This window comes from Sturnus vulgaris, chromosome 1, assembly GCF_052056855.1.
Source record: "Sturnus vulgaris isolate bStuVul1 chromosome 1, bStuVul1.hap1, whole genome shotgun sequence".
Lineage (NCBI taxonomy): Eukaryota > Metazoa > Chordata > Aves > Passeriformes > Sturnidae > Sturnus > Sturnus vulgaris.
Window position 1 is genome coordinate 83776457 of NC_142243.1, and position 25324 is coordinate 83801780.

The 25324-nt window shown below is 35.2% G+C and overlaps 1 protein-coding gene across 1 annotated transcript in view; it reads left to right on the forward strand.

Moving 5' to 3' along the window:
- Nucleotides 1-25324, forward strand: part of DNAH5 (dynein axonemal heavy chain 5) — a 121122-nt gene that overhangs the window by 60335 nt on the left and 35463 nt on the right. Inside the window, exons 42-55 of the mRNA XM_088170925.1 lie at nt 439-585; nt 2892-3133; nt 7936-8112; nt 8529-8733; nt 9205-9347; nt 10069-10203; nt 11737-11859; nt 12850-13063; nt 13676-13899; nt 15871-16066; nt 20054-20226; nt 22792-22922; nt 23802-23955; nt 24630-24897. Of these exons, the coding sequence (XP_088027051.1) occupies nt 439-585; nt 2892-3133; nt 7936-8112; nt 8529-8733; nt 9205-9347; nt 10069-10203; nt 11737-11859; nt 12850-13063; nt 13676-13899; nt 15871-16066; nt 20054-20226; nt 22792-22922; nt 23802-23955; nt 24630-24897 (2532 nt within the window). The remainder of the gene's footprint in view (nt 1-438; nt 586-2891; nt 3134-7935; nt 8113-8528; nt 8734-9204; nt 9348-10068; nt 10204-11736; nt 11860-12849; nt 13064-13675; nt 13900-15870; nt 16067-20053; nt 20227-22791; nt 22923-23801; nt 23956-24629; nt 24898-25324) is intronic.

Here is a 25324-nt window from a genome sequence, read left to right on the forward strand (position 1 = left end):
TTCCAATATTGTATACTTCGATCTAAGATGTATGCAAGGGCACAGAAGGGCAAAATAATCAGTCATCCGTCTGGTATTTATTCATTGGGTTTTAAAAATGTGCATCCAAACCAAATGTTTTAAAACTCTATTGTTTGACAAGCCTTCAAAATATTAAACTAATCCTAGAGTAACTTTCATCTTGCTGCTTTTCTGTTCCCAATGAAGCTATGAAATGTGAATTGACTATTCAAAAGTTTCAGAACTTTAGTCTACTTTTTATTTCTCTAATCAATGAATTTCGTATAGCAATAAAAGTTATTTAATTGCACGCATTCTTATAACCATGAATTAAAAATTATTAAAGCATACATTTTGGGTGTAATTAGCTTGAATTTGTCAAAGTTCTCTTACTGCTGAAAAGAAATGTAAAAACTAACTGCTGATTTGCCTTCATAGACTGTGGACAGCCACATCGAGAAATGAGAATGAATCCTAAAGCTATAACTGCTCCACAAATGTTTGGACGCCTTGATGTGGCAACAAATGATTGGACAGATGGAATATTTTCAACTCTTTGGAGAAAAACTTTAAGAGCAAAGAAAGGTATTGTGGTGGGTTGGGTGTCTGGACTCCAGGTGCCCACCAAGCTGCTCTACCACTCCCTTTCCCAGCTGGACAGGGGAGAGGAAATAAATGGAAAACAACTCATAGGTTTAGATAAGGCAGTTTACTAAAGTGAAAGGAAAAGTTTGCGTGAGCACAAGCAAAAGGAAAAAAAAGGTTTGTTCTCTACTTCCCATCAGCAAGTGATGCTCAGCCTCTTCCAAGGAAACAGGGCTTCAGCACACATAGAGGTTGCTCTGGAAAGTAAACACTTCAAGTGTTTACTTAAGTAAAAGAAAATAACAGAAGCTCCACCCTCCACCTCCTTTCCTTAGCTTTTATATCTGAGCTGATGTCATATGGTATGGAATATCATTTTGGTTCTTTTGGGTCCACTGGCCTGGTTGTGTCCACTCTCAGGATCTTGCTTACCCAAGCCCCTTGAAGTGGGGAATGCTGAGATGATGGATGCTGTGCCAGTGCTGCTCAGCAGTACCCAAAACTCTGGTGTGTTAGCAACACCTTTCCAGGCACCAATGCAGAGCACAGCACTGTGAGGGCAGCTGTGGGGAAATGAACTTCAGCTCAGCCAGACCCAATACAGGTATAATGAGAAAGACTTCCATACAAAATAAAACAAGATAAAACCCCAAGCTTCAGGACATCTTTATAAAGCACATTAGCAAGTGTTTTTTTTTCTTATGTGGAAGCATTGGGAAATTGCTGGAAGACTGTCCCTTTTACAGTCTCTATTCTAAATGCTTTGTCTTCAAACACTGTAGTGTAGTGTAACAAATACTACTTCACTGCATTTACTGAGTTCTCTGTTTTGTGTGTTAGGTCATCATATGGAAGGAAAGTGGAAAGTAAAAGTCAGTTGCCCCAAAAGTGGTATCCTATTAAAATAATTGGGTGCTGTCTGTTCTCCAGCTGCCATATTAAAAGGAAATAAATCTCATCCGTTGTGTCATACCAGCCAGCCCTGCACATATCATAATCCATCTCAAATGGCACTAGATAATTCTATTTAGGCAGCCAATTTCTACCTAAATTCTTAGAATGCTATATTACTTAAAAGAGTGGCCTTGATAGTTTGATGCTAGATGGTTCCTTCCTTTTTTTGTCTGAAAATTAGTATGCAATCTTATCCTTACACCTTGAAAGAAAAAATAGAAAATCCTAGCACTTTTTGCACTATTTTCATACAAAAATTCTTAGTCTTCAGAAATACAAATACTTTTAAAATAGAAAATGCTTTTCAATTTAATTTTGGTAGGCTTGTTTCAAATCTAGAAATGTAACACCCTTGAGAATTAACATAGCATTAACTATTTTTTAAAATCTTTTCCTTCAAGATGAAAATCTATGTTAGCACACTCATATGACTTCCTCAGATTTACTCTGTAGGAGTTCTGTAATACCTCTTTATGAGTCAGACTCCAGACCATCTCATGCTTGAGATGCCTGAACTGTAGCTATAAGCCCTCCACATATCAAAAGTTTATCATCTGTTTCATATCTCCTTGGTTCAATGCTAGCAAAGCTCCAAGCCACCTTGGCCTCCATAATGAGCACGGGCTCTGAAGGCAGCTGGACCATCTCTGGACCATCTAGCAATGCACAGTGGGGCTGTCTGCTCCCTGAGGGAGCTCCCAAGGTGGGATCTCTTTCCATGCAGGAAAATGAGGCAAGCAGAACAGACCCAGACACTCCTAGGAAACATTAGTAAATGGAAAACAATGAACAAGCTTAAAAGGAAACTGGGTCAAGTTTAGGGACAGAAAAAATGACAAGAATCTTCCCCTAATGGACCTCTTTTGCTCATGATAATGTGCATGCTCTTTGAAAGAGTGATTTTTCAATTGTTCCTTTCATTTAATTTCTCTACATTTATAAAACCCTTGGAAACAAATGAATGGTGTTTAAATTTAAATATATCTATAGTTGTTATCTTCTTTATATTGTTTCATGTAACTTGAAATAAACCTAATTTATTACTGTCTTGAAGACTAGATACATAAAACTCGGAGTATTAAAAACTGCTGACTTTTGCTGATAGCACTTTATGTACTGAAGAATGGAAAATTATTATCAATAGGTGACAAAATGAAGTACCCAACTGAAACTGAGTGATGGAAATGGTAATTGTATTAAAAGCTGAGATTGTAGTTGTGTGCATGAATTCAGAACTGGTTAAAAATTTGTTTGCAGAGGAACAAGGTCCCGAGAAACAGTAAGAAACTGGTCCTTGAAAAAAAAATAGCACTTCATCCACAGGCCTTTTTATCTGTTGTGTTGGATTATAGGTGACCACATCTGGATAGTTCTTGATGGTCCAGTTGATGCCATTTGGATTGAGAACCTTAATTCTGTCCTGGATGACAACAGAACTCTAACACTAGCAAACGGTGATCGGATACCTATGGCACCAAATTGCAAAATAGTCTTTGAGCCTCACAATATCGATAATGCTTCTCCAGCAACAGTTTCAAGAAATGGGATGGTGTTCATGAGTTCATCAGTTCTCACCTGGAGTCCTATCCTTGAGGTAAAACAGCTAAATGTCTGTATATGTATGGGAAGTTTTACTGGTTACTCCTTCAGCACTTCACTCTTCTTACTTTAGGACATATTTTTGTGTCTTTTGCAATGAAATCCCTTTTGCTCTGTATAAACTTCGAGGTCAATATTTAAAATAGCAATGGTTCTGGTAGTTTATACAAGAGTGAATAATTTTTTTAAGGAGCATAGTTATCGGTGGGCTGTTGTGACACACACAACAGAGAGAGAGAGCAATCATGCACCTGACTCCAAGTTGGGTGAACAGGAAAAGAGACCTTTATTTACATGATAAGACTATTTATAAAAATCTAACAATGATCGTGGATTGGACAATACTGAAAGAACCTCTGACTCCAATTGGCTTGTTGCAATGTCAGTCAATTTCTCTTCCTCCAAAGAGGAATGCAAACAATCCACTGTTTATCAGACAGAGTATGTGAGAAGTAACATGAATGTCTCAACATCAGAAGGTGAAAATTTCCAGGGCAATAGTTAACATATTACACTTTTAAATATATGGCTATTTTACTTTGAGACAAATTTGTAATTAAAAGTATTTTATACAATTGAAGGACAACTCAGTTTTTCAAACACTAACTACCTGGCAGCCCGTAGTACAGCATCAAATCAAGGAGGAAAAAAGAGTAAAGGTGATTCAGAGAACTTGAAATCCTCAAGAAAGTATCAATTCTCTTGATATTTCTTAAAAGTTATTGCAATTGGGATTTAGAAGCAGAAATAAAGTCAGTGGAGCATCAAAGCATGTAATCTTTAAAATTTTGTTGTTACTTGGTTGTCTGTTAACATTCCTAGAAGCAAAGTATCTAAAGATAGGCAATAGTTTCTGTCTCTCTGGCATGGAATGAATGATTCAGAAAAACATGTTTCAGGTGTGTTTTAGAGTGAATAACCAGCATATAACATATTGAAATATCAAAGTGATCTTTAAAGCATTTTTTTCTTTTATCTGTCATCTTTCATCTTCCAAAACCCAGTAAAAATAAATCCTAATCTTGACAGAATGCCCGTAACAAAATAGTGAATGACAAATTCTGAGACTTGAACATCCTATTTTTTTTCATGTAGCAAAAATCTTGGTAAAGATGAAATATTGAGAGTTCCCAAAAATCTACCTAATGTTCCATAGTCATAGATTTCAAAAAAACTTATAGCATTTAATTCCAGTTTTCTTCTCTTCTATGAAAACAATAGAGACGATAGCCGTTAAAAAAATTGGTTTCTGATTTTTTTTCTTAAGCCCTATATCACCTCAAAAATTTATCAGTGGACTACTCACTTTAACAATTTTAAAATAAAATAAATAATAATTTGTTATCTCTCCATTTCTTGTCTAGACCATCTTGTTGAGAGGGTTTGATTGACATTTTTTTGCTTTCATAAAACATGGACTCTGTCCTGAATATGAAAACTGAAAACTTTCTCTTGTGGCTAAGATATTGATTGCTGTGATCATACAGATAATTACTTTCCCCTGATACCGAAGTTATATTTGGTATATTTCAGTATAATCCCAAATTAAATTCCTTTGTATGGGTTTTAAACTTTAATTTTAAGATAGGAATTATTTCCTGTTTATGAAATTGGAATGTCATCCAGGAGTTTGTAGTGTATTTATTGTCTGATTTTTCTGACTCAAAAGAACATAAATTTATAGGTTACTATGTGCTAACAGACTAAATTTTACTGTCCTCCTTTCTGGAATGTATCACACGAACAAGTTTATAAAAATATTTTTAAGATTGATGTTTCACAGTGTCATTCAGTTATTTCATTTTCCAAATCAAATAGGATACCAGTAGAAAATGCAACTAATCCTCAACTAGTATTCATTAACTAGTCCTATGCAAATACAGCTGGTCTCACATAAACTTTCAGATGTCAGCCTTTTGTAGTAATCACTCTGTGTTATTCTTAGATTTCTTATTTCTTTAACCCATAAAGGTTCTCATGCTTGTAAGTTTTATATAGCTTGCTGTTTATAACCAGATTCCTTTCCCATAAATCCCTGATTTGTCTGGCATTGGAATAAAAGTTGGCTTGTGGCACTGCCTAGAACCACTGACCTTGGCAGATTGGAGGCTTCAGCCCAGACAGAAATCAAGAGACAATATGCTGTATTCCAAGCCCTGAGTGCCAGGCAGTGCCTGGTGCCTCTCTTTGGGACTGGAGACAGTGCAGCCCCTCTGGGAAAAGTGAAGCCAGGGGATATGTTTTGGTGAACAGAAATTGCCAAGGTGAGGAAGGCTGTAAACTTCTGATTTCTGGCCACAGACACAAAGGTTTCTTTTCCACCTGCAGATCTGAAATGGCAGGTCAGGTATAATGCCGTGAAAATAGCTGAGGAGTAGGAGGAAAAGGAGTGGGGGGGTGTCATCAGATAATCCTTTCTGTGTCAGAAACACCCGTGTCCTGTTGACTTGTTGCAAACTCGGAGGTTTGCTGCTTGTGAAGAGCTAAGGGCTGCTGCAGAGGGCTGATACTATATTTTTCTAATAGTGTCTGAAGCTTTTTCCATTTAGAATGATATTAAATTACATGGAATTTTCTGTTCAGTCACAGGTCTCTGCAACACTTGAGAATCGTCGCTAATTCATTTGATGAGTTTCTTTGCCAAGTCCAAGATATTTGTAGTTTTATTATGAAAAAGGTGTTTAACAAATTTCCTAAAAAATTGGCTGGTAAAATTTCAATATTGCCAGTGCAAATACAGGCAGCCAACACAAACGCATTATGTATGTTACTGCCAAGTTTTACTTTGCTTTTATTTTTATTTTTTAAACTGATATGGACACTGAGGAAAGTGTAAGTGTAAATTATGCATCTAGGACAGTGGCTCCTCTGAGATTCCACTTGTGTTGTTCCTTTCTGTGCTTACAACACTGTATAGCACCTACTGATGTTAGGTTCTCACAGCTCTGCCTCCTTGCGTTGCTTAGTTTGCAGACGATCACTTTTTGGATGTTAAAATTGTGCTAAAGATTCAGCTGCAAAGAGAACAGAAAGGTAACTGTTTTATTTTGCATTGTCACTCATGATTTACCTCCTCACTTTAAAGTGAGATGCAGGCTAAATTTAGTTGTGTTGAAGTGTTGTATAAAACCAGTTTTCCTTAATCTATAACCTTTTGGGTTTAGTATGTTTTGGTGATAGAAACAGATTAAAGAAAAGAAACTTTTTTTTTTTTTTAATTGTGGATTACATTAACAAAATTACATTCATTTCACCATGAAGTAACCTTTCCAACTTCTCTTCCTTTCCCCCTTATAGAAGTGGCTATAAAATTGCAGTCTATTGTTATTTATAATTTGATACAATAGCATTTATTTTTTTTTGTTTGGTCTTACATCATAAATGAAATATCTTGATGTCTTTTTCAGTATACCGCCCTTTAAATCTACTTTGTAATGCAATATACTTCATATTCCAACAGGTGTTAGGTTAGATGTTAACCTTGCTAATTCTCAGGTGCTGAATGAAGCACCTGAGTATGAATTAAGTACTCGTTGATATTTCAGAAGAACTTTAAAACATTATGAAAGATAAATATGGATAACTCAAGAAGTTGTCTATATGTGTATATTTGCATATGTATATGCTTTTCTGCTCACCCCTAATACTTTTTGAACTATCAGTGAATTTTTGGATATCTATTTTAAGTACTTCTGCCTTTTCATTATTATCACTTTGTTTTCCACCTACCCATTTCTAGAAGGTTTTTCATATATATCCTCATTTGTAATCAGTCTCAAAGTTTATCTACTATGGGAAGTAAAAGTAGAATTTCAAAATATTACAAAGGCAGTAGAAAGAATCATAGAAGCTTCTATGTCCTATGTTCAAAGGACATAGAAGGTCCTTTGAGTTTGAAAAGGACCTCCAGAGATAATATAGAATACAACATTAGTCAAGTCAACCTAGAGGAGGCTGCTGAAAATGCTGTTGAGTTCTGAGATGGAGATTTCAGGAGCTCACTGAGAACCCTGTTCCAGCTTTAAGTATTTTCACAAGAGAAAAAGTATCCAATGTTTAAAGCAAATTCATTTGATTTCAATTTGTTCCAAATTTTGTTTTGAGTTTTGGGAAAGAATCTTCAAGTGGTTGTTCTAGTAATTGTATTTTATGTAGGAAATAAATTTATGGGATGTAAATGAGAAGTATTCTGCCCTGCAGATGAGAGAAAAATTCAAGGTAACTCCAAGAATCATGTTATTACTTTGAATTAAAGGCATCAAAGAATGAATCCTATTCTATCATCTTAAGAAATGGGTAGTTTTACTTAGGTTTTGTTTATATGTCATTACAGATACCAAGATACACAATAAGAGCACTACACGCACCAGCAGACCCCCCCCCCCCAATAGCCTGATTTCTTTTTGCTGTACATATGCCAGATCTTTCAGTTTATCCTCTATCCCTGTTAGAAATAACGTGAAGAATAAATCAAATTTGTGTTCAGTACGTATTGTATGGTTTCTTTGCAGATGTTTGGATACCTTTCACAGCTGTTGTGATTAAAAAATATTTGAAAAGTATGATTTTTGTGCTGTTGAACACAGTTTTTTCTTTTCAGGTCTCTTCATCTTTAACATCTAGAAGGAATTATGCAGACACTTAACTGTACTCTTTCCCCCCTCCACCCCTTTCTCCCATTTGCCCTCAAGAAATCAACATTCCATGCTTCCTGAACCTCTTGAATTATTGTACTTGAATTTACTGAGACTTGCACATTGGGAACTAAATTTGTTTTATTGACATGCTTTGCAACAGGGGTTTTTGAAAAAATGTTCCTTCCAAGAGGCTGAAATTCTACGTCAGCTGTATTCTTCATCATTCCCAGACTTGTACCAATTCAGCACTCAGTCTCTGCACTACAAGACTGAGATGCTGGAAGCCTTTGTGATTATGCAGAGCATTAATATGCTGCAGGGCCTTATCCCACCTAAGGTAGGTAGTATGAATATTTTTGCATATACTTAACACAACGGAAATAATTTTAAGTAACGAAGTTTTGTAGAGAGGGACTCTTGATAACTTGGAATGTCATCAAAGTGGAGATGCAAGTTAGTAAGGAATATCTTATATTTGTTTAGAAAGTAATAGCTGGGATGTAACCTCTCTCACAATCTCACATTTGGATTTCATGTTAAGCCCTGTTTTACGTTAAACATGTGGAACATGCATTGACAGTTTTTCTTTTTTAATTTTTGGGTGATTTGTTATTGGTTTGTATTGATTCTGTCTGGTCATTGAAGACATCTCTAAATTTATGTACAACTGAAGACTTCTAACCTCATGTTACTAATGATTATCAAGTAGAGTTTTCAAGCTGTTGAAAATTAAAACCGAACTCAATCTTTCAGGAGCAAGGTGGAGAACTGACTCCAAAATTCTTGGAAAGGCTGTACATCTTCTCTCTCATGTGGAGTGTAGGAGCATTGCTAGAACTGGAGGACAGATGCAAAATGGAACACTGGCTTCGAAACCATGCAGCAGTAAAGCTTGATCTTCCCTGTATCCCAGAAGGCAGTGAAGATACAATGTTTGATTATTATGTGGCATCTGATGGTTAGTAATTCAGCAGGGTGATATGGGGTAAAATTTATTTTTAAATTGTGCTTTTTTTAGAGAATTAATTTGGAAGTATTTTGTAGTTTACCTTCTTTTGTGTGCCTTAGCAAGTTTTGTTTTATGGCTGTACTTTACTGATGGTGTTGTGTTTAGCTTTTCCTGTTTTAGTGAGAAGTCAGATTGTGGATCTATTGCTACAAAAGCTGCATGGACTTTGTGGTGATGAATTGTCAAGTGAACATGAAAAGATAATCCTTGTCTTTGCCATAATTTATGTAGGAAAGAGGAGAAAGCCTCTTAGATACAACTTGAGGGATTCTATGATTCTATAAATTGTATCTGAATACACAGTGAGGGATTGCTGTATGTGAGACAGAAGCACAGACAGATGAGTGAACTGAATGGAAAATAAAGGAAATGATGATACCTAGTATTTCTAAAACATTAACATAATTTCTTTCTTATTAGGGACATGGATGCACTGGAATACACTTGTTGAAGAATATGTATATCCCTGTAGGGGTACACCAGAGTATGGCTCAATCCTTGTGCCTAATGTTGACAATGTGAGAATGGATTTCCTTATTGAAACCATAGCAAAACAGGGCAAGGTACTTATTCTGTATTTCATATCAAAGCACTGCCAATAGTATACATAATAAAAGTTTTGGATTAGCAGTGAAATATTACGTTATTGAAAAGGAAGAACTTAATAGGTTTTTTTAGATATAAGATGGTGTTTCCAGAAACTACTGTCATGCAAATATGCCTGAACTCTTGAATAGTCACTGCTTCCAGACTTTGTTGTCTTCCCCTTCTCCTTCATTCTGTAGTGGAAATAACTGTAATCATTGCTGAGATCAGGTTAAAATTAAACCAATATTTTCATACTGATGGGAGAGGGAGAAGCACATAGGTCAGGAGGCTCTGACCCTTCTGATTGAACTCTGCCAGCATGGGGTAATTACAGAATTTAGGTAGCTTTAGGTTATGAAACTCTATTCTTCACCAAAACTGTGTCACATAAGCAATTGAAATTTTACAGATACTGAGTCACTAGCTGATTAATCCCCTTTTCAAATACTTAACTCCCTTTCCTTGTTGGCTTGATTGTGCTGGCTGACATGACCATTAACTGCAAATATTTTTAACTTGTCAGGCCTGCAAAAATCCATGAGACATTATTTTATTTCTACGTGTCTCTTGTAAAGAGTTCACTTAACATAACTTCTCTAGTTTCTTTTTTGTTTAAAGGATAAATGGGACTGTTGAGCCTTTGCCAAGACACACAGCTCTTGTGTTTCATCTTATTTCGATGTTGTCTTTGTCTAGGCTGTCCTACTAATTGGTGAGCAAGGAACTGCAAAGACTGTTATAATCAAAGGTTATATGTCAAAATATAACTCTGAAAGGCACACGACGAAGAGCTTGAATTTTTCATCTGCAACGACCCCATTAATGTTTCAGGTATAGTAGTGATTAATCTTCTCATACAAGATGGTTGGATTCAGAGAATGTTCTGATAATTTGCCAGGAGGATGTTTCTGATAGTGATTTTGAACAATAAAAAAAGCACCTGTTCAAATGATCCAAGTGTTCTAATGCATGATTTAAGACTTCTGCAAAAAATTGTTTCTTTCAACTTTTTCAGTTGCTATTGCGCTGTTCTTGGACTTCTACAATACCATGCCTATTATTTTCTTCATCATATTATGTTTTTGTGTCAAATATATCAGTTGTCACTAGCTGGGCAGAGCTGTTAGATTTCACTAAACACCATGGGTAAAATAAGTGCTACCCACAACAATCTGTCATTAAAAGTGTGCTGTCTGCAATTTAAGTTCCAGTCATTTCAATTGCTCATTAAAAAAGTAACTCATGCAGTACAGCTGCTCTGTATACAATTATGAATGCTTAAATCCCGAACTGTACTGCCTGCCCAAATTTCTACCAAGCTAATTTGAATTATTTCAAGTGTCTTTAACCTCCTGGCAATATATCTGGGGAATATTTTTAATGCTGCTATGGTATAATATTTTTAAGTCTGGTATCCCAGGCCAAAGTACTGTCTGGGCTATAAGTGTTGTCTATAAGCCTGATGGATCACCTATCTTTTGCCTATACAGCATAGTAGAAACTACTAACATGTTATAGAATATACAAACATGTAATTTTGGTCTAAATTTCCTTAGGATTTTTTCTTCTATTTATTGGGTTATAAACAAAAAAGTAACATTTTTATAAGATAAATGTAGATTTAATTGATGATAGCTGAGAGTCTGATGATCAGGACATCTGAAATAGATGTACAAGACTGAGTCAATTCTCTGTTAATAATCTAGGTCAAAACATTGTTATGACACATGCTTTAAAGTTGCTCTAGCTTCTTAAAATCTTGGTCTAACTGATGCCGTTTCTGTAAGGCAGCAGGAGCCTAGGCATAGCATAAAAATGCAGATATTTAGGTTTATACTGAAGAATAATGATATATGGTTAAATGAGCTTTCACTTAGGATAGTTAATAAAAACTGGACCTTAAGAAGAACAGAGAAATTGAAAGATTATGAGCAGAACAGTAGTGGTAGGTCTACCAGTAGGCAAAATGATGTCATTGAGTGTATTTATATATGTGAGTTTAATTAACAATGTATGCTTTTATGAAGTACATTGACTGCTGGAGAGGTGTTCCAAAATTACATCTTCAATTTAATTGTTATTGCAAGCAATGATCAATTTTGCTAATAAATGAATAAAATGAAAGAAAAGTTTGAAACCTATTCAGATTTATGAAACTGTTAGGCATGGTTGTCTACTGTAGACAACAGCCTAGTTCTGCATAGCTTGAGATTTCAGACTTTCTAATTGAACGAGTGAAATTACCTTGTCTAAAAATCACTTAGTAAAATTCTATGTAACAGAACCATCAATATGTTTAAGTGATTCAATCATGAATGAAATGAAGTGCTCTTTGTAACTATGCTGCTAATTGCTTTTTAACAGCGCACAATAGAAAGTTATGTGGATAAACGCATGGGCACAACTTATGGTCCACCTGCAGGCAAAAAGATGACAGTCTTCATTGATGATGTGAACATGCCCATAATCAATGAATGGGGAGATCAGGTTAGTTTGTGAAAGAAGAAGACAAAAGGTTTTCTTTGTTTTTATGCTGCACTGTAATACATACACTGTATGCACACCCTTCAGAATAGGGTGAATTTGATATACAGTACTTTAATTTTAAACACTCTCTTAAGAACCTATCTACATTAATTTACCAGGAATTGATTGAAAATAAATATGCTGACTGCAAGAAGTAGTTTGAGTGCTCCTTAAGAACGTGCCTGTATAATTTTAGTAATATTTTTTAAACAACACTCATTTTATAATTAAAAATAAGAAGTCCTTGGCACACAAATTGTGATAGCAAACTGACATTGTGGGCAATAATTAAAATACCATGAGATATGAGAGGTAAGAAGTGTCTTCTGTGCTTCAGAAAAAATGGAAGTAATCTTTATGGATATTGCCAAAGTTGTTCTGAAGTATATTTATTTGGGAACTAATGTTAGAATTTCTATAGAAGCATAGTTACAGGATGTAATCTCCATGGGGTTTTTTTAGCTTATCAAACAGAAATGTAGAGTATCCCTTTATGGCTAAAGAAAAGGATCTTTCATTCTTTTGTATGAATGTTATTTCATGCTTGTGATTGTTACATAGGAAACTTAATACAAATATTTTTTATCATTTGCAACATGTGAAGATGCATTCATTTGGTCTTGATTAGAGCAAACTGGAAATTTTGTGTTAAAAGGGAGAAGTATTTCCAAGAGCAATGGAAATCATGCAGCATTCAAGTGAGAATAAATTGTCATATGAATTATTATTTTAAAAAGAGGGTACCCAGAGGGGTACTCCCACAATTTTTATCCATAGATTTTACCAAATGTGCTTATTCCTTGCAGTACACTTTTATCCTGAAGCAAATAAACAGTGAGTTATGTGACAAAATAGTGTTATACTCTTTGTTAGGTCTTGCAAACATATGTTTTGTATTTCATTTAGTCGTTTGTATAATATGGTCTTATATAAAACCTGGTTATTTTACAGGTCACTAATGAAATCGTTAGGCAAGTGATGGAACAGAAAGGACTGTATAACCTGGAAAAACCTGGTGAATTTACCAACATCGTGGACATTCAGTTTTTAGCTGCCATGATCCACCCTGGGGGGGGTCGCAATGATATTCCACAGAGGCTGAAGAGACAATTTTCAGTGTTCAACTGTACTCTGCCTTCTAATTCTTCCATTGACAAAATTTTTGGTAAAGGGAAATTAGCTTTTTAACCATTCCATTTTTAAAAATAGTAGTGAATTTTTTCTTATCCTTCTATTTATACACATTATTGTTAAAATTGAGGCTTAATTCCCCTAGGATTTGTTTACCAGCCCATTTTCCTTCAGTAGTCACTCCCCACCTGCAATGTCATCAATCTGTAAGTTTTTCATGTCCAGTCACATCTCTGAATCTCTTGGTATGCTCAGATTTAATAAGATTGACATGAAGGTATCGTTCTGCTGGACAGTTGCTCAGGTGCCATTGCTGCTAAGAACGAGCGACTAAAGACTAGACTTTCACAAAGGGTGGCTTCATACTGATTTCAGCAGCAGATTAGCTATTCAAGACCAATGGAAACTATTTGTAAAAGAACATTTTAATGTGCAGTTAATTAAAAACTAAGTCACCACTGAGCTGGTGGCAGAATGGTGTTAAGAATGGATGAATCAAGATTTGAATAAATACTGGAAAGCCATTTCAACAAATTTGAAAAGGTTTTGGGGAATGGAAAAAAAAACACAAACAGAAACTTCAGATAATTATTGCTCTTGGTGTTTTGCTAATGAGTCTTTGATTTGGCAATCTTATTTTCCACAGGTGTAATTGGAGAAGGGCACTACTGCAGTGAGCGGGGATTTTCAGATGATGTGAAGAAAACAGTAGCCAAATTGGTTCCATTGACACGCAGACTGTGGCAGATAACCAAGCTGAAAATGTTGCCCACGCCAGCCAAGTTTCATTATGTCTTTAACCTTCGAGACCTCTCAAGGATTTGGCAAGGAATGCTGAACACTACATCGGAAGTGATCAATGAACCACAGGTAAGTGCAGCACATCAGTGACCTTGTTATCATTAGTGTAGGAAAAAGGATGAAAAGTCTACATCAGCATATAAATTTATTTAAAAAAAATGCAATTTTAGTGGTTTTTTTTGAGGCAATGGTGTTTTAATCCAGCTTTTATAGTACCAACCGAAATGACAGCTTTGTTTAAAAACAATAACAAAACCTACTTTTGTAGCAAGTTTGCTTCTCTCTGCTCTTCCTGTTACTGACAAATGCTAGTTTATTTGAAAGAAGTGAGAAAATAAGTGAGAAGCAATGAACTTGCTTTAAATCAATGAAAATTCTCATATATTGATTAATAAATTGAATAGTTCCTCCTCTCCATTACTATCTTGAGACTTCCAGTCGCTACCTAATTTCTGTCTAACAAATGGTTTCTGGCTTATGGTTTAAAAGGAAGAAGTGGTAACAAATATTAGTAATGTTTTTTTCCATAATTGTCTTTTTTCCAGTAAAACATAATTTATCTTCTTATTACTTTAAGGAAAAGTAATTTATAGCTTTAAACTCTGAAACATGTAGAGCTGGAAAAGCAATGTTTATGGTAAACATAGAAAATTTATTAAATATTTGGGTTATATAATTGCTTCATGTACAATGTGCATCTCTGTTTGTTGAATAAGCTCCTGATTTCTATTACATCTAAAATTTAGAGTTCAGAATGGATTTTAATTTCTGCAGTAAAAATATGGAGCACTTAGATTATTACACATATATAATATATATATATATATACACACACAATTAATGTCTTTTAAAGTATAAAATAAACAATTAGTTAAAATACTACTATATAAATTTATGTGTTAGTTATGAGACTTAGTATGTGTCATTTGTACAAAGTGCTGTAGGCTGAACAAAAGGTCTTCGAGGAGTATCTGGAATTTTTCCCTACTACTGTACAGTAATAGTATAGGATTAAAACCAGTGCTGCTGGTTTTAACAGCCTGACAGATTCTCCTTCTTCATCCTGTGACCAAACTGAGGGACTTTAAAGGTATATTGGATTTGGAGAAGGGATAATATAAACACTTACACATTTTTCTTTGTTGTTATTCTCTAACTACTTTGGCTGTAGCATTGGGAGTGATATCTGTGTTTGGTATGAAATTATTTGTGCCATGATGCTTATGTTTTCACCCATCTTAATGACCAGTTAGAGAAGTGGTTTATCAATACATAAACATGGTAACTGGTATGGATACGGTTTTAGGGCTGTGGAAATAAAATACACTTCACTTTGGAATGCTAGATTAAGACTTCTTACATATACATTCACTGAATATAATCTTAAATTGCTATTGGGCAGAATAAGAAACTCAAGGTATCTCTTCTGAAGAAACCCCCAAATACTACTTATTTTCTAATGTTAATGTTATTTTTAAATAAAGAAATGAAGGCAAAGCTTTTAAGTTGGCATAGTTTCTTTGCAAGCCAAATGAGCTCCTCAGTCCTAGAGACACAGAGCTCCTGCGGTGTGCCTGGCAGAGAGCTACAAACACAGTTGAGGGACTGGAGCACCTCTTTTAAGGGGAGAGGCTGAGGGAGCTGGGCCTGTTCAGCCTCAAAATGAGAAGACTGAGGGGAGACCTCATCAATGCCTGCCAGTATTTGAAGGGAGAGCATCAGGAGGACAGAGCCAGGCTCTGCTCGGTGAAGCCAAGCAGTAGGACAAGAGGTAGAAACTGATTCACAGGAAGTTCCCCCTGAACATAAGGAAGGACTTCTTTACTTGGGAGGGTGATGGAGCCCTGGAGCAGGTTGCCCAGAGAGGCTGAGGAGTCTACCTCACTGGGGATATTCAAGAGCCATCTGGATGGATGCAGTTCTGTGCCCTGTGCTCAAGCAGGGAGTTTGGACCAGATGACCCACTGCCGTCCCTTCCAACCTAACCCATTCTCCTGTGATTTTGTGAAACGCTTTTTATTTTTTTTTTTTTTAATGTAGGTGCTGATAAAACTGTGGAAGCATGAATGTAAGTGTGTTATTGCTGATCGTTTCACAACCTCAGAAGATGTTAATTGGTTTCACACAGCTGTGGCAAAACTCATTGAGGAGGAATTTGAAGGTCCAAAAGCTTTGCTGAATCATGAAATAGACGCATTCTTTGTTGACTTCTTAAGGGATGCACCTGCAAGAACTGGTAAAGATTGACTCTAATAATCATGGAAATGATAAGACTAGGCAAGGGGATATCATAATCATAGATAGTAAGAAAAATATGTCATCAAAATTCATACTAAGTTTATGCATCAAAAGTGACTTTTGTCCAGTGGCTTTGAAGGTTGTTACCAGCTGTGACATATTTTTATCTTAATGGGATTTCTAAGTCTGTATTTATATCCAGGTTGTCTGTATTGCTTTCATTTGTATTGGTGTTGCAGAAAGAACTGCCACAGAGTGAGCATGAGTCTTTATTATTTCAAAATGGTGAAGGAAGTGTGTTATGAATAACTTGAAATGGTGAGGTTGCAGTATTAGATAAAGGATAGCTATGTAGGTAACGTGGCCTGGAAATCTGATAAAAAAAAAAAAATTAGTCTCTTGGCTAATCCAATACTGTTTAGGAAATAACTGTTACATGATTTTGTAACAATTGACTATTAATTTAAATTTTCCTGAATGCTAGTTAAACCTCTTAAAAACCCCATATGACATATAGCAATACCTTTATATCTTTCAAATAAAATGTGGTGTCACTGACCTCACTAAATGACCTGGCAATATTTGTCAGTTGTTGCAAAAGAACAGAAAACATTTGTTTGTGTTTAGGGGAAGGTCACTGGATGATTCAATTATCTGTGTTGGTATCGCTGCCAACACAGTGATGGAGAGTGGAAGCAATAAGAGACTGGCATGAATGACCAATGCTATTTGAACCTTTCCTTGAATAATTGAAGTAGACAGAAGGCAGTGACAAAAGGAGAATAAAGGATAGGATGAATTTCATTGGAAGGAATCAAATAGAACTAAAAGTAAACTGATGTAAGAAAGGAAATAATTACATCCCTAAATAACTCGCTAAACTCCATCAGTGTAGAGAAGACTGAAATGTAAGTCAGAATGGATACTGAGAGGATGAAGAGTGATCTTTAATGCAAAAATTTAAGTCCACACTAGAAACCATTATGTTGAACTGAAAAATAAATGTAACATTATAAATGTATTTCTCAAAATTATTTGCCTTCCTGGTGACAGATTAAATGTATCTGTCCTGTAATGTGCCTTTTAGCATGGAACTTCACCTAAATTCCTAGCAGCAGACTCTCTCTCATATAGAAATGCTGTATTTTGTCGTCCATAGATTTGAAGACCTAGCCTAAATCCTGAGCCTTGACAACCTTCTTTCTGCTTTTGGCTTTAAATGAAAATAAAAATAAGCGTAATTTTGTTTTATTTGTCTCTATAATGGCATTTAGTATTTCCCATTATGGTGGAAGTGCAAGAGCAGGACCTTGATTTCTGAGCTCTTAAATATATAAAAAAATGATGTGACATTGACTTAAAAGAGCCCTATGCCCAGATTAGTAATATGTTTACTAGTCCTACATAATCTTTTTGTTTCTGAGTTGTAAAAGCACATTACGTTTGTCCCTGAGAGAAATGCATGATGACTTAAGATCTAAGCTTCAAAGGAATTGTTAGTGGTGCTAGTGATCTCAAGACCCCCCCACCTATTCAAAGGTGTTTTTATCAGTTGTTTTTGACATTGTTATTTAGTACTCGTGATTATGAATCTTGAGACTGAACAAGACTTTAAAACAATACATTTTCCTAGCTGCGTCTCTAAGTAATGGAAAAGTCTGCCCATTCTTAGGTTTTGTATTTGATTATACTGTCCTTGAACAGTAATAATAAAACTGTAAGAATAGAATTAAGGTGATATAATTCTTTTAAGTGTTTCAAAACTGTAAAAATATCACTACAATTTAACTCCTTGATGTATTTCTTACTAGTTTCTTATCACCTGCTAGTTTGTTCAAATGTCTTATTCAACTCATAAGAAATTTATTTCCACCTGGAACTCTCCTTTTGTTTAACCAGTGCTTTTACAGATTAAAATAAGGAGTCAATTGATTTAATTAGGTTTTAATGTAAAAGAATGTTCACATGCAAAAGCAATATTGAGCTAAAAATTCTGAAATTAAGGTGACTTCAAACAAACAAAAACTGCAATATAAAGGACAGCTGAAAGAGAATTAATAATCGTTTTTTTGAGAGAGTAGGTTCTGTGGTAAAATGAGATTTTCTTAAACTATGCTTTTATATATGTATTTTTGGGTTTTAGGGTTTTTTTCCCTTTTTTTTTTCCTTTAAAACTGCATGAGTATTAGAATGGTGCAATGGAAAGAAAATGGAGAAAAAGATTTAAAAATTTGAAACAAGAAAAAAGTTACAGATGCTATTCTAAATACAACAGAGTTTGGTTGGGGGTTGGAATTTTTTACCCCACCTTTCTGTCACTTACCTTCATATTGGCTTTTAGTGTTTTACTAAGTCTTAGGGAAATATGTGTTTTACTGGAATGACTTATTTAATTGATTTTAATTCTACTAATTAGAGAAAATGTTCTGCATTATATATATCTTCGGCAAGTTAGAAGAGGCTTAGCAAAATTGATTGATCTAGGATAACTAGAAAAAATACATTCTGTAGCATATATAGATTATGAAATCCTGAAACCAATTGAGCTAAATGCATGTAAATAAGTGAAAAATTGTACTAGTATTGCACCAGTATTATTTTTGAGGAAATCCAGACCACCAACCAAAAATCCCCTGATGTCTGCCTGCTGGCATTGTTCCACTGTCAGTTATTTATTGATGAAATATGGTCTGGATGAGAAGTGAGACTGATTGAAAATTGGCTGAATTGTCAAGCTCAGACGGAGGTGATCAGTGGCTCAAAGTCTAATTGGTGACCAGTGACTAATGGTGTATCCCAGGGGTCAATACAGAGTCCAGTTATCCTCAACACTGTCATTAGTGGTCTGGGTGATGGGGCAGAGTGCACCCTCAAGCCAGGTCCAAGATGACACAAAACTAGGAGGAGTGGTTGGTAGGCCAGAGGTTGTTGGCTGCCTCCCAGATGGACCATAAGGTTCAACAAAAGGAAGTGAAAAGTCCTGGACCTGGGGAGGAAAGGTCCCACACACCAGTATATACTGGTGGTCACCCACTTGCAAGTCAAATTTGCAGAAATGGATCTGGAGGTTCTGATTGACACCAGCCTGAACATGAACCAACAGTGTACCCTCGCAGGAAGAAAAAAACTAGTGACATCCTGAGCTGCATTAGAATAAATGTAGCCAGCAGGTCAAAGGAGATGGTCCTTTCCCTTTTTTTTTTTTTTCTTCAATTTTGACAGTCTGGTACATGTTGTCCATGGATGTTGTGGAGTCTGAATCTTTGGAGGTATTCATAAGCCACCTGAGCATGGTCTTGGGGAGCCAGCTCTAGGTGGCTCATCTTGAGCAAGGGACTGGATCAGATGACTCTCCCTGCTGATCTCAACTTTTCTGTAATTTTATTTACTGTAAGAATTTTTATGAATGAAGGCATGTCACCTTTCGGCATGGTTAAGGTTATCAATGGCAAGATGAGGCAGCAGCACTGTTACCTCATTTCTTTAAGAATTGACTTGTGCCTTTCATATGACCTAAGCAAACAAATGTATGCTAATTCACAGTGAATATATTTTTTTTGTTGTAGTAGTTATTCATTTCAAGAGTATTTTTTTCTAGTGCGATTATTTAATCAATTTAGACTGTTTTTCTTTTACAGGAAAGGATTATTTGAAATTTTTATTTGCAGTGTTTATTTACCTTCATTCTCTGGTGCTCCTTTTTTTTCTAGCACCTAAACAAGTATTATTTTTTATCGTTCAAGTTTCAGATATAGAGAAAGAAGGCTATTCAGTTTTTTTCTTATTTTGTCTTTAAAAATTAAGTAGCCAAATTACCATTTCTTGCAGCAGAGTGTACTCAGCACTCTCATATGTACATTTAATATATAATATTATGTATAATAAACCTGTTTCTGGGTGGTGAAACTTCACTTACTTATCCCCTCATTGCACCTTTGTCAATTATTTAAACTGCTAAGGTTTTATTACTTGCTTTTTGTTCTAGATGAAAAACCAGAGGAAGCTAATTTAGATATTCCTAAAATCTATGAACCAATCTCCTCATTTCATCAGCTACGGAATCGTTTAAATAAGTTTTTACAAACATACAATGAGAATGTTCGTGGTACTGGAATGGACATGGTTTTCTTTGAGGATGCTATGATTCATTTAGTCAAGGTAGGGTCTTGCTGGATTGCCATTTGTAATTGTTCACTTGCCCACATCTCCTTTGAGTAGAGATATGCATGATGCAAAATAAATTTCTTCTGAAACTGCAGCAACTAATTTATTGCTAGCAAATATTTAATTTGTCACTCTGTGACTAGGTATTGAAATCTATTAAAAACTTTCCAGAAAATGCGCCACACGGAACTATTCTTTTATACCTATATTTTATGTTTGATGGGATCATGGCGCTAGCTATTCTAATTCTATTTCAACCTTCCTTCTTCTTAATTCTTCTGGGAGCCCTTCCTGTCTTTGGAATGAGTCAAATGAAATTCAGGTTAAAACATAATTGGTTGCTTCTGAAGGAGTATGCACAGCAGAGCAGGAATTAATGTAGTGCAAAATTCTTTTGTAGACCCGCAGTATGCTCACTACTTTTAAAGTTCTTTTGAATATGTATTAGAACTGACCATAACTTTTAGCACTGCACAGCTTGATATGATTTTTCACACAGAATTGGCCTCATACCAAGGAGAGCCTTTTAAAAATTTTTTTTGACACTAGAACCCCTATTGTCTCAGTTTGAAATACTGAGGTTTTAGTATTTCTTATAATAAATTATTAAGAACTGAATATTTAATTGCATATTTTCCCCCAAATATAATATTAAATATCAAAACAATTTAAATTTAATTATAGTTGACAAACATATTGCATCTGCAGTTTTCAAAATTTTTGGGTGAATTCTTGTTATTTCACAAAATAGTCTCTTTCTTGCTAAGGTTCACTGCAAAATCAGTGATGTTCTGCTATTGATTTCTTTAGGACAATTGTAAATAATCATCACACCAATAGTTTTCTCATTTATTCCTAGGAAAAAGCTGTAGAAGTTCAGGACATAGTAATTTTTTTTTATTTTTTCACTGAACAGCCCCCTGTCATCAGCAATATCTTCTTTGGGTAGCTAGATGGTAAATATCTGTAATATTTGATTAGTCTTTGCTTGGATAAAATGAATAAGTAGTTTTTCTATGATACTAAATTCTTGAAGACAGGAACAACTGTATAGACCTGAGACGGCTTCTAAGAGAAAGTGAGATAGGCACAGTTGAGGTAATGCCTAATCTGATATAATATGACTTGAATGAGTTAAAGCTGAGGGAAATCTTAAATAGAGACCAAGATTTCCAACTAACAGCTTGTGTTCCTCTGCTTGGAAAAGTTCTAATAGCCATTATTGAAATGATAAGTGATATTGCAAGGGTGTTGTGCAAATTAAATTTTCTTTCTCTGGTTAAATAGTAAAGAAGCTTAGCCTTCATACTTGATTTTATCTTTTTTATGAAATATTAACCTATTGAAAATAACAAATACATTACATTCAATATGTATAATAAATAGGTTTAAAATTAGAGGAAATTGGCATGCCTAATTTTAACTCAGAGGAAAGGCAAGTAAATAAGTATCCCAGGTTGCTTACTGACACAATGGAATTCTGGAGTCATCAAAGAACTGTTCGAGATAAAAAAGAGAACAGAAGCCAATCCCATGCATCACTGCTTGTCCAGAGGAAACCAGCTGCTAACCAGCTGGCTCATATTATTGTGTCTTTGAGAGGGAATTGGCTCTGTGCTGCTCTGGACATGAATGCAGGCTCTTCTGGGTACAGTGAGAGTCTGTCACTTGCAGCTGATGGGCTGTGAAGAAAGTTTGTCTTCTGTACTTGAAGACATGTTTTCTCAGCATCAGGTGACATCTACCTGCACCCATGTTTCATGGCATTGTTTTTTGGCTGTGGGCAGTGGGAAAAGTGCTGTATGCAATTCAGTTACTGCTGATTTTTTTTTTTTCTCTGAATTCTAAAGGGTCTGTTTGTTTACATTGCACGGCCCTGAATTGAAGGGAAATGTGGAGCAGTAGGAAGCTGCTGCCTTTTGATTTAAAAGATAAATAATGAAGTGGGAAAGAAATGTAGATCTAATTGGGAGATGTTTCACTGTGATCAAATATTCATACTTGATGCTGTGTATTTCTAGAGTTAAGTAAACAGAAGTGTAACAAGTTTCATTATACAGGCAGCATTAATACCTGCTGCAGAGAATACTGCAGACTCTTTGTCCTGAACTTAACATGCCTGGGACATCCTGACTTTTGGGTCACAGTGAAAGGGTCTGGTGAGATGAGTCTTGCCAAAGTTATCCAGAGGTCGTGATCCTGGGGAAATTATTATTTCCTTCCCAGTTTTGATAATCCCTCACGCTGTGATAGCACATCACTAAGAAATCACAGCTGAGATTTACTTGTACTTTGTGGGAGATGTAATTCTACTGATAACTGAACGTACATAGTGATGGAATCAAATGTTTGCTATACTATTTGACAGGTCAACAGTAAATATTGAAAAGTACAAATATCCACAGAATATATGAATTGTAATATAGAATCCCTTAATTATACCTTAAATTTTTCATTTGTTCTTAATTTCTAATATAACTTTATTAATGAGGTAGCCTAGAATTTTTGGATGTGTGATTTTTACACACTGTAGCAATAAATGACTGGTGTATTACACAGATCTCTCGTGTGATTCGCACTCCTCGTGGAAATGCTCTCTTAGTCGGAGTTGGTGGCTCAGGAAAGCAGAGCTTGACAAGACTGGCATCCTTTATAGCTGGCTATGACACATTCCAGATAATGCTGACAAGGTGAGCATTACCTGAAATTAAACTAAATAAGTACTTTGTGTTTTAACTCTTCTTATAAATAAAACAGGCTCACGTTCTCTGCTTAAGGTACTCTGATCACCATCACATAGAGTGGAAGGGCATGAAAACCCTTTGAAACTTACTAGATTTGCTTGATTTTCTACAATAATTGTGAATTTTTACTATCTTTGGAGTAGAAAATTATTTTTTGTCTTTCACAGAATGAGGAAAAAATACTGACAGTGTCAAGTTATCTTTGAGTCTTTGCACAGTACCTTATATGGTAATGAAAATATTTTTAGGTGGTTATCTATCCAAGAGGCCTTTATGAATTCATCTTGTAATATTTGAAATGCTGTCATCTGAGGAGGTTGAATCTTTATCCCTGCCCTCTAATTTTGTAGATATTATGTATATATTAGTATTTTGACAACTTTTTCCAAGTACATTTTTGCCTGATTTTGTATTGTTAAACCCAATGTGACTTCTTTTGAAATAAGTCACAAAAGATTAAAAAAAAAATTATAAATTCTTCTCTGAATGCCTCAGAAAGCTCCCCAGCTGTCTGTAAGACGGGTCAATTTTGGCACTTAAATAAGATGTCAATTTAGAGAAGTGAAATGATTTAAAATCTTTTACAGGTGTGTTGGTTGCAGAAGAAATTGCAATTCACATGTGGGAATGTCCCTTGGTGTAGCTCTCGTCAGAGAATCTATCTGAAATAAACACCTTTCTGCCTTAAGTTCCAAGACATTGTTTCTAAATTAAATTTGCTTGTTTTTTTTTTTTTTTTAAAGAGAAGAGTATTTGTTCAACTAACTTTTAAAAAAAGTTTTATTTATTTTAAAAATTTATTTATTCATTTATTTATTTTTGTAGATCATACAATGCTTTAAACTTGATGGAAGATCTGAAACTCTTATACAGAATAGCAGGACTGCAAGGCAAAGGCACTTGTTTCCTTTTTACAGACAATGATATCAAAGATGAGTCTTTCTTGGAATACTTGAACAATGTTTTGTCATCAGGAGAAGTAAGATACCACCTCATGATCAATTTTATGCTTTTTAAAATGTATAATTCTGAAGTAAAATAACAGAATTTTATTTGAATATTTTGCTATAAGTCACAGGGTACACTTTCAAAAACTAGGACTCAAGTGCTTTTTGTCGTTAGAGTATTATTAGAAATGAATGCAGTCTAAAAAATCTACAAAATCCTAGGTTAGAGTAAGAGAAGCTATCTCAAGGGACATGAGAACAGCTTTTAAAAAAATAAAATTGAGACTTGGGAAATATTACTGAGGTGTTAAAAAGTTGTCAGTTGAATTAACTATTAGTGTACCGTTAGTTTTTGCATGGTAAATTTGTGTCCAGAATGGATGGGATGGATTTAATTGGTTTTACTTATTTATTATTTCAGGGTTATCTTATGTAGAGTAATTGCTACTAGTTATTGGAATATAAAGAGAAAGAATCAAAGCCATTGGAGGGTGGGGTATAAATTTTTCCAGCAAGTTATATTTCATTCTATTTAATGGAATCACTTAATTAAAACTTCTTGTTTAAAGGACTTGATGGGCACTAATAACTTCAGTGTCCAAGATGTATGTCTCTTCCTACAATGCTGTGTATTAAAAGAACCTTGTGCTATAGCTTCTATTTTTGATCATCTCAAAATCATGAAAAATCTTCCTTCTTCCCAAAGGTGTCAAACTTATTTGCACGTGATGAAGTAGATGAGATCATTAGTGACCTCATTCCCTCCTTCAAAAAGGAGCATCCACGAAGACCTCCAACCAGTGAAGCTCTGTATGACTATTTCATGACCAGAGTCCGTCAGAACCTTCACGTAGTTCTTTGCTTTTCACCAGTAGGTGAAAAATTCCGAAATAGAGCCCTGAAGTTCCCTGCTCTCATTTCTGGATGCACTATAGATTGGTTCAGCCGATGGCCTAAGGATGCTCTGGTGGCAGGTGTGTGTAGGTTTTATCTTTGTAGACACATCATTTTCTGATCAGTGGTCATGTAGCTGTTTTTATTGTGTTGAGTTTTGCCAGAAGAAACTTAATCGAGTCTAAAATTTGATGTAGATATTTTCTCCTTTAAAGTCTGTAATATTAAGTTGTTGAAATATTTCTAACAGAGGAATGGTTTTGAACACAGTTTGAAGAAAAATTCCCCGTGAAGATGTCTTAAAAGCATTTGTAAAGAAGGCAAAGATGCTACTAAAGAGATTATTTGTGAAAGTGTCTGTGATAGGGCATACAGAGGAAGGCTGTGATAACCCAGTCCCTGGTAGGTAGCAGCTGGGTTCAGAGTGAAAAAACAGTTGCACACTTTGTAGGTGAAAGAACTCCAGATCCTCGGCTATACTTTTTACTGAAAAGTGTGGAATAATAT